This window comes from Sitophilus oryzae, unplaced genomic scaffold, assembly GCF_002938485.1.
Source record: "Sitophilus oryzae breed Bouriz unplaced genomic scaffold, Soryzae_2.0 scaffold_1828_pilon_pilon, whole genome shotgun sequence".
In the NCBI taxonomy this organism is placed as follows: Eukaryota; Metazoa; Arthropoda; class Insecta; order Coleoptera; family Curculionidae; genus Sitophilus; species Sitophilus oryzae.
In genome coordinates this window covers 128,699-143,336 of record NW_022146533.1, presented here as the reverse complement: position 1 = coordinate 143,336, position 14,638 = coordinate 128,699, and the positions used below count along the sequence as shown (strand labels likewise).

The 14,638-nt window shown below is 29.6% G+C and overlaps 1 protein-coding gene and 1 long non-coding RNA gene across 2 annotated transcripts in view; one reads left to right on the top strand and one right to left on the bottom strand.

Annotated features, from left to right (window-relative positions):
• Positions 1–14,638, bottom strand: part of LOC115883196 (transmembrane protein KIAA1109 homolog) — a 52,068-nt gene that overhangs the window by 13,259 nt on the left and 24,171 nt on the right. The window contains 6 exon segments of the mRNA XM_030901513.1: positions 3,691–3,901; positions 3,967–4,202; positions 4,257–4,498; positions 9,533–9,740; positions 9,799–10,002; positions 10,070–10,207. Of these exon segments, the coding sequence (XP_030757373.1) occupies positions 3,691–3,901; positions 3,967–4,202; positions 4,257–4,498; positions 9,533–9,740; positions 9,799–10,002; positions 10,070–10,207 (1,239 nt within the window).
• On the top strand, positions 12,190–14,224 carry LOC115883198. The gene is made up of 2 exons (XR_004050351.1): positions 12,190–12,252; positions 13,866–14,224. It is a non-coding gene; the product is annotated as an uncharacterized LOC115883198 (long non-coding RNA).

The window sequence follows — 14,638 nt, the reverse complement described above, 5'->3', positions numbered from 1 at the left end:
TCTTTTTTTGCAATAAAAATAGTAATTTGTTAAAACGACTAACTTTATTTTGTTTATTATTCTAAATTCAAACATTACAATATGATCTAGACAATTTTACTATATTTTTATAACTTTGCAAACAAATCACTTTTGATAATAGCTTTTTTTTGACAAAATCAAGCCAATGTTGCTGACAACTATATATTGGGACAGCACAACAAAAAATTTGTTTAATAAGGAGTTATATCACTTCTCGCCTTAACAACTGCCTGAACTCTTAATGGCATTGTATTTACCAAAGATTGGCACATTTGAGGAGAAAAATTATCCCAAATTTCCTGCAGTTTTATCCGCAAATCAAAAATTGTTCGTTGAGGGTGGTTTCTTAAATATTGCTTCATTTTATGCCACACAGTTTCTATAACAATGAGGTCCGGACTACCTGAAGGATGGGATAGAACTTTTATATTATTATTACCAAACCAATTTTTAGTTGATCTTGCTGAATGGCACGATGCTCCATCTTGTTGGAAAATATAGTCTTCGTTTGGAAACAATTCTTGAGCACTAGGCAAAAGTGAGATCTCAAGAATATGTTGATATTTTTGGGCGTTAACAGTGCCATCTATAAAATTTAATTTGCCCAAACCTCTTGCTGACATGCACCCCCAAACTATAATCCCCTTAGGAAATTTAACAACCCTCTTTAAGCAATCTTTATGAAAGGCTTCTGCTTTATTTCGTATTATTCGTTTTCGATGATCTCTCACGCAAACATCAAATTTAGACTCATCGCTAATATGACCTTATTCCAATCATTTTGTGTACACGATAATTTAGATTTTGCCCAATTGTAGCGATTTTTTATTTGAATTTCTGTCAGTAGCGGTTTTTCTTTGGCCTAAATAAGAATTTGTATCAATAATCTTCAGGTAATTGATTATCCACACAAAATAAAGTTTAGCTTGTAAAACCCCAGACCGCATTTGTGGATATATTTTCGGCAACATTCTCTTGATATATTTAAACCAGTTACAGTATTCCATTTAACTATTACTTCGCGGGTAGAGTACTTGCAAATTTTTACTAAATTTCGTAAATCTCTCTGAGATACAACTTTTGGCCTTCCGGAACTTTTACCTCTAACGTCTACGTTGGCAGATTCGCCCTATTTTTTTATTATATTAAAGACCGTGGTTTTTGGAATACTTAAATCATCAGAAATTTTTCGAATTGTTTTTCCCGTACTGTATTGACGATTGATAATTTCGCGTAGTTTTTGATTTGTAGCTTTTCCACGGACCATTACTTTGGATTAAATTAACAAAATTGAAAATTAAAAAAATGTAAATTTCTTACAGTAAATCTCACTACTCAAAGTATCGAGTCACTTACAAGCTGTCAATGCTGAAGTAAACAGTTTGCGACATTTGTGACGTTTATAGTAAAGCCGCCTATGATGATATTAATTATTTAAAAATACTTGTCCCAACATTTAGTTGTCAGCAAATTTTTCCTTTTATGAACAAAATCCGCTACTGTAAATATGGATTGATTTACAAATTCATAAAAATATTGTCAAGTTGTTTAGGATATATGGCTATGTTTATATTTAAAAAATTAAACATATATTTTTCAGTCATTTTGAAAAACCAGGGCAATAATTCCATAATATGACCTTGTCCCAATATACAGGGTTGTTCACCACATACGACACGGAGTATTGTAGCTAAACGATGAGATTTTTACAAATTGTAAGTTTGGGGTTCATTGAAGGACTATTAGAGCTACAATTTAAAAATATTTTTACAAGATACAGAGTGTCCCAAATAAATAAAAAATATCAAAGTTTTTTTTTAAATGGAACACCCTGTATATTATTAAATTTTTAGTTTCTACGATTAAAATAAAGGTAAATTTGATTAAGGTTTATTATACTTAAACCTTACCGTTATTGAAATATTTTCAATTTTGTGAAATTGCAGTAAAAATTTTAAAGCTTCATTTTTCCAAGGGTATCAATGTTTTTAATACTAAATATTTAATGAAGTTTATTTATTGATCCGTTATTGTGTTGCAATAATAAAATAATACTACCTTATACAGAGTGTCTAAAAATTTATTTTAAATAATTATTAGCTTCAAACGGCAATAACTTCTTTAATTTAAATGGAATGCCCTGTATATTTTAGGAGAATCAGATGCACAATTAAATTGTCTATCAAATTGTATTATACCATTTTTACCTATCCCTTCAAGTTTTCGTAGAAAATGCATTTTCTTATAATTTAGACCTCATTTATCAATATATCCATGGAATATTGACATTTTTGATTGTTTTTAAAGCAACAAATGTATAAAATGTACAGACTAGTAATATTATCGTTTTTAGCAAAACGATAATATTACTAGCCCATTTGTATGCAAAAAGAAAACTATTTAAATCTTTATAAAAGAGTATACCATTAATTAAATATAACACCAATATTTCCGCCCATATACTAATTAATTACATACTTAATTGTGTTCGTTAATAAATTATTATAAATAAATGTGGATTTGAGTCAGAAATCAATATAATAATAAGTTATCAAATTAAAGTCTCTGTTGTTATAAATAAGCATTTATTAAAAAATGAAATATCATTTTTAAGGTGTTACTTTTTATCACACTGTCTAATGCTCATAGAAAATTCAACTTTTTAGTATTTGGAGCAATTATTATTAATCAAGGCAGTCAGTTAATGTAGTTTGAATACTGGAATCATATTAATTGGTCCTCTTTAACAAATATTTAAACAGTTTTTTTTATTTTTTAATGAAATAAACGAATTATATCGACAATATTAGTATCTGTACTCTTTAAAAATTTGGTACATCTTTAAAGATAATCTAAAATGTCAATAGTCCATGGGTATATTGATAAATAAGTTCTAAATTACAAGAAAATGCATTTTCTACGGAAACTTAAAGAGATAGATAAAAAATGGTATAATATAATTTGATAGACAATTAAATTGTGCATCTGATTCTCGTAAAATATACAGGGTGTTCCATTTAAATTAAACAAGTTATTGCCGTTTGAAGCTAATAATTATTTAAAATAAATTTTTAGACACTCTGTATAAGGTAGTATTATTTTTATTATTGCAACACAATAACTGATCAATAAATAAACTTCAGTAAATATTTAGTATTAAAAACTTGGATACCCTTGGAGAAATGAAGCCTTAAAATTTTTACTGCAATTTCACAAAATTGAAAATATTTCAAAAACGGTAAGGTTTAAGTATACTAAACCTTAATCAAATTTACCTTTATTTTAATCGTAGAAACTAAAAATGTAATAATATACAGGGTGTTCCATTTAAAAAAATACAACTTTGATATTTTTTATTTCGGACACTCTGTATCTTGTAAAAATATTTTTAAATTGTAGCTCTAATAGTCCTGCAACGAACCCAAAACTTACAATTTGTAAAAATCTAATCGTTTAGCTAAAATACTCCGTGTCGTATGTGGTGAACAACCCTGTATAGTTGTTAGGGCTCGTATAATCCTTTATCTTTAATTTCCTTCTTCATTTATGTAAAAATACCTAGCCAGTTTTACATAAAACGTTGTATACCGAACGCTTATTTTGCCACTTTTCCGACTAGTGAAATGGACTCTTAAACGTCAAGTTTGAGCTCTGTTTTCTTATTCTTACCTGGTAAAAAACTCATCCTCGGCTCTTTTCGAACTAAAAACAATATCCAAAGAGGGTAATTGCAACAAGCATTCCACCCTGGATACCGGGATACAACTAAACCTGAATGTACTAGGTTGCATGTGGAAATACACGATCACATCCACAGGGAAACTGGCATAGACATAGTTTCCGTAGTTTATATCCTGGTCAGAAGACAAAAACGAAGTATCTATATAAAAAAAAATAAAAAAAGAATAATATAAAATCGAATTAAATCTTTTTTTTTCGTACTACCTGTAGTGTTCATAGTTTTCGCGGGTATGGGCTCTAACGTTTGCTCCAAGAACTCTAAAATATGAGGACTGATAATCGTCTCTTCCGGTACGCTTTGCAAAGTCATCCAAACGAACAGGGACGCCTTTTTAATGCCTTGCTTTTTCGAACTGGTAAACGTATTGCCGGTTGCATAACTTTTAAAACAATTATCACCACTTGGCGGCGTATAGTTACCGAACTGAAGGTTATTAAGACTAAAAAAAGCAAAACTATTTAGTTACCCGAAAATTGATTATCAAAAAAAATACCTAGAGGTTGGTGAATGTCCATAATTAGGATTGGTTATTCCGTGCATCGATGTTGAACTTCTCAAGTCCGAGTTATTGAGACTGTGCGATTTTAAGTCTGATTGACTCTCTTGGCGTTTAAACGCGTGATCTATTCGTTCTTGATCAGAATCGTTATTATATGAGGTTCTAGAAGTACTGGAAAAGGTTTTTTCGAAGTCAGATTGAGTCTGATTTTGACTATCGTCATCCTCCATTACCACCTATTTAAAATAATATAGATATTGTAATCGCAAAACAATTTCCGATGCACGTCATCAATCATATCGACATTGACACTAAAGTCTATAAACCTGACTAAATGAAATTTTGGCAAAAATGTTTAAATTTATTGTATATAATTTAAGATTACTTTAAAGAGCAAATTATTGCAACAGATATTTTATTTAGATTAAGGCTGCAAAAATTAGTTTAAACCATAGACTTAAAATAAAATATAGACTACACTATTTACATCTCAACGCAGTCAAACAATCTTTTTTGTACACATGTTTACTTCTGGGTACAGTCGACCGAGCCTTCCTCATCCAGCCTATGTTGTCACGTCTTTAATATTATCAATATTTTTTTTCTTATTATACACATATATTGAGATATTAATACTACATTTTTATAAAGTAGGTTTTAATATTCCATAGATGTATTAAATAGTCCTTGTACTACTAAATTATAAGTCGGACACTATTTGAAAAGGATAAGTTCTTTACAATATGGCAACACCGATTAGAGGCGAGGTCGCCTGTTCATTCATTCATTACCTTGTAGTACGTGTCGCATGTGTGCGGTAAAGCTTTGTTGCCGCTATCTCTCCGGTTGTATTAACGCATTTTCTTAGCTTGTAGTCCTTAAAAATGACACTCAGAATAGAACGACATATCATATGTCAATTTTTGACATTGTCGCTTAAAAACAAATCGTATTTTAAATTTCAATCCAGGGTGCCATGGTGTTGTTAAAAACACTAAGTTTTAATCAAGGAGCCTTGGAAAAATAGTTTTGATCGTCTAATGGGTTTCATGTCTTGTCTAGGCAGGTTAAAAGATGTACAAATTGTTTTTTAATCATACATATGTCAGTTTTTTCAAATGGAACAAGGGTGACTCATTAGCATATTAGGAAAAAGCATTTTCTTATGAATATATTGATACCACACGCTTGGTAATTCGAGTCAAATTGTCGTTATGAACCGCGTTACAATTACAATTAAACCATATGCGAAAATGTCAAAAGTTGACATATGATATGTCATTCTATTCAGAGTGTCATTTTCTATCGAATAAAGTAGAAATATACCGAGGGTGCCGTATAAAAATTAAAAGTTAAAGTCATTTCCGGTGAAACAGGAAGTGACCAAAAACAATTGAATGCGTCAATCAATCCTAATTTATGTCATATACTAACATACTAAATCTTGTTTCTTTATTTGAAAATATAAAAAAATTATGGGGATGAGCCACTTTTGGGACGCACCCGGTATAATAAAGACAGTACCGAGTTAAATAAATGTAGTTTTCATTTTATCCACTTCCTATCACCTTCCTTGCTTTAATGGAACAGATTTATGTTTTCTCTAATTTACATAATAAGACATCACTTAACCAGAAAAAAATTACAACAATCATATTTTTTTTCTCTCCTGTCGCCGATTCTATTATATCTGTGGAATAGAACCTGTTTTGATTGATATTAGGGGTTGTAAATGTTTGACTAAAATTAATAATTTATTATTAATTTCAAAAAATTACAATAATTTCGATTATAAAATTTCTTCTATAACGTGTATTTTATTATTTTTATCCTTTTTGGACTCTAAGACGTTTTTTCTAAACTTTTATTTAAAAAACCTGTCCTAAATCTTAATAAAATATAAAAACGTTTAAATACGATATATTTTTAATTTAATTATAGCTTCATTAAAATAAAAAAATTACCCGGCTATGATACGGAGAGTTCAGGTGTACTTGAGAAACGAAAGACAGTGTTGTATTTCTCGGCAGAGTCGTCAGGGAACGACCGTTACGTCAGAGACAACCTATCTATCGCTCGTGTCGCACTCGTTATAACCTAAAACAACAACACAACAATAACAAGACATTGTCTGACCGCATGTTCCAGCTATTTATGAATGAGATGCTCGGTCTATATTTTATTTTAAGTCTATGGTTTAAACCGAATTTTATTATCGCTATGTTGGTCACATTGCGCCGTTTTCAGCAAGGTTGTCCTTTATTATTTGACAATTATCCTAATATCAGTCATTATTTTGTATAATATCGTGTTGTTGTTGAACCTTTGTGAGTAATTCTTGTTTTTTTTTTGCCTATTTGCATAGTCTTTTTTTTAATTGTACTTTTAAGCACAAACAGTTTTCTTTTAAGAACTAAATCTTCGAGTTTTTGTATTGCATTTCTTGAAATTGTGTATTGAAAATATGCCGAGGCATTTAAACAGCCGAAGCAAAGAGCTTGTAGCTACCCTGATAAAATGTTTTGAACGAAAACGTGACAATAAAGGTCCTTTATTACCCTTGACTGCAGTCAGAGAAGTAAGTTTGATTGATAAGCACATTACACCACTTTCAAACTTATTTCTACGTTATTTTTTATTAAATTCTGTGATTATTAGTTTGGGCATTAATGGCACCCTCTTACTTGTTATTACCACTTATGGCGTTGTAAGATGTAATAAGTAAAATAAGCTATAAAACAAATAAATCAATTAATTATTAAATTAAAAATAAAACGCAGAAATCTTTAAAAAATGATATAATAAATATATTGTTTGCCACTTTTAATTTAAGATTCATCTCATAAATCCATTACAATCTGGCAACGCTGTCGCCATCGCTTTTCACTCAAAGTTGATCATGTGCATCGGAAATTGTTTTGTGATTACCATAAGTTACTTTAATTAAAGTATATAGTCTGTTTCATGAGAGAATACGATTCACGGTCAACTTGTATTTTTAAATAAACGACAGCCTTCTATTCAATACGACATCGTGTTAGAGAAAGAAAGTTTCGATTTTCGTGTCTATCGAGGGATGCGATTAACTAAATTTTTAGTACGATACTTAGTACATTTTTTAATAATAAAGGATAGTGTTAGAACAGCCTTCAAAATAATACGTGTCGTTAGACAAAGAAAGTTTCGATTTCATTTCCTTTCAAGGATTATTGTGATTAGCTAAAATTTTTGTACGATTCTTAGTACAATTTTAATATACGTATATTTCAAATAGAGTTTTTGAAAAATATTTGAACTAACGGCTGAAATAATATTTTAATCTCAAGTAAATATTATATTAACCGCGAATTAAAGTAATAATTAACGTAATCTCTCGCGAGACAGAGTATACAGGGTTGTTCACCACATACGACACGGAGTATTGTAGCTAAATGATTAGATTTTTACAAATTGTAAGTTTTGGGTTCGTTGAAGGACTATTAGAGCTACAATTTAAAAATATTTTTACAAGATACAGAGTGTCCCAAATAAATAAAAAATATCAAAGTTGCATTTTTTTTAAATGGAACACCCTGTATATTATTACATTTTTAGGTTCTACGATTAAAATAAAGGTAAATTTGATTAAGGTTTATTACACTTAAACCTTACTGTTTTTGAAATATTTTCAATTTTGTGAAATTGCAGTAAAAAAATTAAGGCTTCATTTCTCCAGGGTGTCAAAGTTTTTAATACTAAATATTTACTGAAGTCTATTTATTGATCAGTTATTGTGTTGCAATAATAAAAATAATACTACCTCATACAGAGTGTCTAAAAATTTATTTTAAATAATTTCTAGCTTTAAACGGCTATATCTTGTTTAATTTAAATGGAACACCCTGTATATTTTAGGAGAATCAGATGCACAATTTAATTGTCTATCAAATTGTATTATACCATTTTTTACCTATCCCTTCAAGTTTTCGTAGAAAATGCATTTTCTTATAATTTAGACCTCATTTATCAATATACCCATGGAATATTGACATTTTAGATTGTTTTTAAAGCGACAAATGTACAAAATGTACAGGCTAGTAATATTATCGTTTTTAGCAAAATGATAATATTACTAGGCCATTTGTATGCAAGAAGAGAACTATTTAAATCTTTATAAAAGAGTATACCACTATAATTAAATATACCACCATTATTTCCGCCCAAATACTAATTAATTACATACTTAATTAGCTTCGTTAATAAATTATTCTCAATAGATGTGGATTTGAATCAGAAATCAAATAATAATAAGTTATGAAAATGAATGTTTCTGTTGTTATAAATATAAGCTTTTGTCAAAAAATGAAATATCATTTTTAAGGTGTTACTTTTTACCACATTGCCTAATACACATACAAAATTCAGTTTTTTTACTATTTGAGCAATTATTATAAATCAACGCAACAGTCAATTAATATAGTTCGAATACTGGAATCATATTAATCATTCTTTAACAAATATTTAAACAGCTTTTTATATTTTTTTAATGAAGTAAACAAAGTAGATCGACAATATTGGTATCTGTACTCTTTAAAAAGTTGCCACATTTTTAAAAATAATCTAAAATGTCAGTATCCCATGGGTATATTGATAAATGAGTTTTTAATTACAAGAAAATGCATTTTCTACGGAAACTTGAAGAGATAGGTAAAAAATGGTATAATACAGTTTGATAGACAATTAAATTGTGCATCTGATTCTCATAAAATATACAGGGTGTTCCATTTAAATTAAACAAGTTATTGCCGTTTAAATCTAGTAATTATTTAAAATGTAATTTTAGACACTCTGTATAAGGTAGTATAATTTTTATTATTGCAACACAATAACTGATCAATAAATAAACTTCAGTAAATATTTAGTATTAAAAACTTTGATACCCTTGGAGAAATGAAGCCTTAAAGTTTTGACTGGAATTTCACAAAATTGAAAATATTTCAAAAACGGTAAGATTAAAGTGCGGTAAACCTTAATCAAATTTACCTTTATTTTAATCGTAGAAACTAAAAATGTAATAATATACAGGGTGTTCCATTTAAAAAAATATAACTTTGATATTTTTTATTTATTTGGGACACTCTGTATCTTGTAAAAATATTTTTAAATTGTAGCTCTAATAGTCCTTCAACGAACACAAAACTTACAATTTGTAAAAATCTAATCGTTTAGCTACAATACTCCGTGTCGTATGTGGTGAACAACCCTGTATAAAATCATTTTTTCAGGCTTACTTTCGACTGGTACTGTAATTTCACGTCCAGCCCCGGTATATGAAATATAGTTAAATCCACGAGAGTGTTGTGCAAAGTACTTCTCAATTTCGATGCGCTGCTTTGTGAGGTTAGTTTTTCCTTGTTCTTTCTCACCGCATCCGGACTGGACGAACTGGAATATTCCAGCAAACCGGCGGCCGAAGAAGACCTGTCCTTCCGCATTCGACTTAAGAAGAACAAAAATATGTTTTTTGAAAAATATACACAGGAGAAAAAAAACTTACAACTTTATTTCGTCTTCGCGCAACTGATCTTTGGTATGCAACACGCATTTCCCACTGTTTATAATCACTTTAACGTCCAGTTCCAGGTCCACGGTGGGTTCCTGGCACTTCTGAGGCCCGGCGGTACCTTGCGAGAAATTCGCGTTGGTCTGGATGGGACTGGAATTTAGGGCCTGATCCATCTCGAAATTGTCCAAAAGAGAGCTATTTTAAGGGGGGGAAATAGAATTCAACATGGTACCAGCAAGAAAAAAATATATTAAAACCTTACCCATCGACGGATTCATACGATGCGGGTAGTTTTTTTCTTAAAGTCACTTTTTCCCCATCAATATCCAATTGATCTATCCAATCCAATTGGGTTTCGGGTAAACTGATCTCGGAACTAGCGCTGGGTAACGATTTTTGCCTAGGTATATACACAAACCCAAAATAAAATCGATACGAGGTACAGCTGGTTCCAAAAAAAAATGAATATGACTCTTTACACATTTTTTTTTGAATATTTGGGCAGTGTATATTGGTGTATATTTATGTGTCAAGTATTTTGACATGTTAAGGTTATTGTGACATTGTATAAAACAAGGTATAAAACAAGTGAAAACAACTTTGCTTTTGACAAAGTCGCAAATACATTTTTCAGAACGTCAGTATGACATGAGTAGAGAAATGGGGGACTGGTATCATAGAATATACTGCCCGAAATAATAAAAATATGTTTTAAAGTGTATTCAATTTTATTGGAACCAGCTGTACCTACCGTACGATCGACAAAAAAATCAGTGTCAAAGTAGGCTGGGAAACGTTCTATCCTTTTTCAATCGTTCTATAATTATTAGTGTTAATTTTGCCTTAATTTTTAAGTCAATTTTTAGTAAATGTCGTCTAGAGAACGACCCCGCCAAAATTATTATCCATTATCATTCCCTAGCCGTCTTTGACGCCATTTTTTTATCATACGGTAGTTATCACTGTGTTCGAAATATACAGGGTGTTTATAAATATTTCACGGAGTACAAAATTTCACGGGGTTATTTTTCAAGTATTTTTAAGGTAAGTATCTACTGGATATTTTTGGAGAAAAAAAATGGTACCCGGTACAATTTTTCTCGAAATAAAAATTATTTTTAGATTCTCTATTTATTTGAGAACAAATTATGTCTCTCGGATTTTTCTGTCACACGCACCGCTAACTCGTAAAAAAATTAAAACCATTTTAATGCATGGCGAAATTGTTTAAAAATTTTGACGCCCTGTATATCGAAAACAAAGCATTCTAGGACACGTTTATATGAACTTTTTACCTTGGAAATACTTGAAAAATCACCCTGTAATATATCGAAGACTTATTCATAAACTACACTCAGTTGCAAACGCAACAGAGAAATGTTTGGCCAAATTTAAAGTGTTATATTTTTATTATTTTTAGTCCTATTTCCATGAATTTTTTAGCAAGCTGTAGGTATATAATTCTTTCACCTTTTATTCGTACACTCATTTTTTATAATCTTTAGTATTTGGCATATTATACAAGTTTAATCGAGGAGTTGTTTTTTACCTTAAATTTATAACACCCTGTGCATATAATTTCGTGTGTAAATTTTCCTAAAAGATAATTTTACGGTTAGAATCATAGACTTAGAATAAAATATAGACTACACTATTTACATTTAAGCGCGGTCCAATATTAATTTTTGTAAACATGTTTACTCCTGGGTGCAGCTGACCTCGGCCGTCTGAGGGTGCAGCCACACTATCCTAAAAACGGCGTATCGGCGTAACGGCGTAATGACCTTGAATATATTTCCAGTAATTCTATTGGCTGAAATTTTTGACAGATGAATTTGACAGATAAAATTTCTGACAGATGAACGTTTCAGCCAATAGAATTACTGGAAATCGATTCAAGGTCGTTACGCCGTTACGCCGATACGCCGTTTTTAGGATAGTGTGGCTGCACCCTCAGTCTTTCGCCTCCAGCCTATGTTGTCACGTCTAAAATATTATTAATATTTTTTTTGTTGTTATACACATATATTGAGATATTAAAACTGTATTTTAATAAAGTAGTGTTTAATAGTAGAAAGATGTATTAAATAGTCCCTATACTACTAAATTATAAGTCGGAGACTATTTAAAAATGACAAATTCTTTACAATTTGGCAACACCCATCAATCGCCGGGTCGCCTGTTCATTCTTTATTCTCTCGTAGTAGAGCCATAGTAGAGTAAAGCACGTGTCGTAAAACCTTGTTGTCACAGTTTCTCCATGGCTATTTTATTGTTTTTATTGGATGTTTTGATTTTGTATTTTTTTGGATTCGATTTTCTTAGTGTGTAGTGTCGGTTTAGTGTTTATTTTGATTACTTTTATTTAAAAACTATAAAACAGGTTCGTCAGTGCCAAATTTGTAAGAAATTGGACTATTTAAGTCCTGGAACAACATTCCACAGGTAAGTCAAATTTACTATTTTGGCGTCAGTGGCGTTGTAGAAAGGCGCTTATTTAGATAATAATTTAGTAAATTATAAACCCTGGAAAATCTGTATTTTTTATATTTATCATTTACGTAAAGGTTCTTACTAACCTCGTTATTAATATAACGAGTAGATACATTATTAAGTACATAAGAAGTAGACACATTATTTTCTTGGGCATTGGTTAATTTAATGCTTTTTTTTATGAAAAATGTGTTTCTTTTTATTCTAAAACCATCCTTAGAATCTAAAATAACATACAGGAATTCCAGAATGATATTCCATTATGAAACAACAATTTTTAAGGCTTATTATAAACTATAAACAATCGAGAAAGTCGAAAAAATTACAAGCTACCAAACATTTTAAAATACCAAACATTCCTTATTTTTTTTCAAGACTAAAATATTTTACAAACATTACTTTTTCCCTATAGTTTCACATCAGGTATAGAAATAACTACGTTTTTATGATAGGGTCACCATTATGATAACAAAAATGACGAACAATGGTCCAGAAATGTAAACAAGTACATATTTTTTGTAAATATTTTTCTTACCGCTTGCATTTTTGTCCATTATTATTTCACAAATTATACAGGGTTATGTAAACCAGGTAGATATTTCGTTTTTTTTATATTAAACAAAGATAAAATAAATATGCCATTTTAAAATTTATCCAGTACTTACCTAGAGTTTTTTCTTTTTTTTTCTCGACTGTTAATCTATTATTAATTTGTAATACCGTATGATCGAAAAAAACGGCGTCCAGTTGGCTTGGAAAAAACCATCGATACATACTCCATATAATTTTACATATAAAATGACAGCGATCTTCATTTCATAGCCATCGCTGACGCCGTTTTTTTTCGATTATAAGGTATAATTTTCATTTTTTCTTTTATAATGTAATATCACTTAAGTAATATCACATATAATCTGAAGATAGTTTTAGAATTAACCAAAACGTAAATCTTTAATAAAACAATCTGTTATTATTTGCCATATATGTATGTATCCAAGAAAATAATTTACATATTATTATTATATGTTTTACTGTTTTTTATCTTTATTTGAAACTCAGAAATGTTGCATTGGCTTTCTAAAAAAATGAACTTGTAAGTTTTTAAAATGCTTCGTTTCGGAGATACAGGGTGTAGAAGTTTCATTTTTATTTCGATTTTTTTCCAAATAATTTCTGAAGTGACGTCAATATTTGGACGAAAATTGGCGTTTGGGAGTTTTTTGACATGAAAAATTAGATTTAGATGTCAATTTGACTTTTACTAATAGGGGGCGCCACCTACATATTTTTTAAGTTATTTGAAGAGTAATACTTTTTGTCTGTATCTATATAAAACTACTGAGAAAAATTTACATTTCCAACGTTTTTTACTTAATAAGGTCTCTTGTTGACACTCGCCACAAGTATAGTTCTCAAGATATTTGGAAACGAATTAATCAATACATTCTTCATAAATTATTTGGAAAAAAGCGAAATAAAAATGAAATTTCTACACTCTGTATCTCTGAAACGAAGCATTTTAGGACATAAATTTATACTATTTTTTTTACTGATTTTATTTGCAGATTATGCTGCCAAAGTTTCCTGAATACAATTCCGACCACTCTGTATATCAAGATATCCCCCATTACGTACTAGTTTTTCTTAATAATTTTCTATACATTTTCCAACGCCAAGATGTACCAAGCGCATACAAATACATCAAGCTTCAAACAAGCTTGCACGTTGACAGTAATACCTACAGTAATATTGTATTATATTAATGTAATATTTTTGAACCAATGTTCAATATTACTGTAGTAATACTGTTTATACTCATGCCTTTTATATTTGTTTGAATTTGGTGCATATTTCCATTGAATAAAGTATAGTCACCATTACCATTATTATACTTACTCTATAATAAAGACAGTAACGAGTTAAATAAATGTAGTTTTCATTTTATTCACTTCCTAAAAGCTTGCTTTAATGGAACAGATTCCTGTTTTTTCTAATTTACATAATAAGACATCACTTTTACCGGAAAAAAAAATTAAACAATTATAAAGTTTTTTCTCTTTCTGTTCTATTATATCTATAGAATAGATCCTGTTTTGATTAATATTAGAGTTGTAAATGTTTGACTAAAATTAATATTTTATTAAATTAATAATTTATCATCAATTTCAAAAATTAAATAATTTCGATTATTAAAATTTCTTCTATAACACGTACTTTATTATTTTTATCGTTTTTAGACTCTAAGACGTATTTTTTTCTAAGTCCTAAACTTTGCTTTATATTAAACTATTTTCTTTATCCTAAATCTTAATAATATAAAAAGTTTAAATACGATATA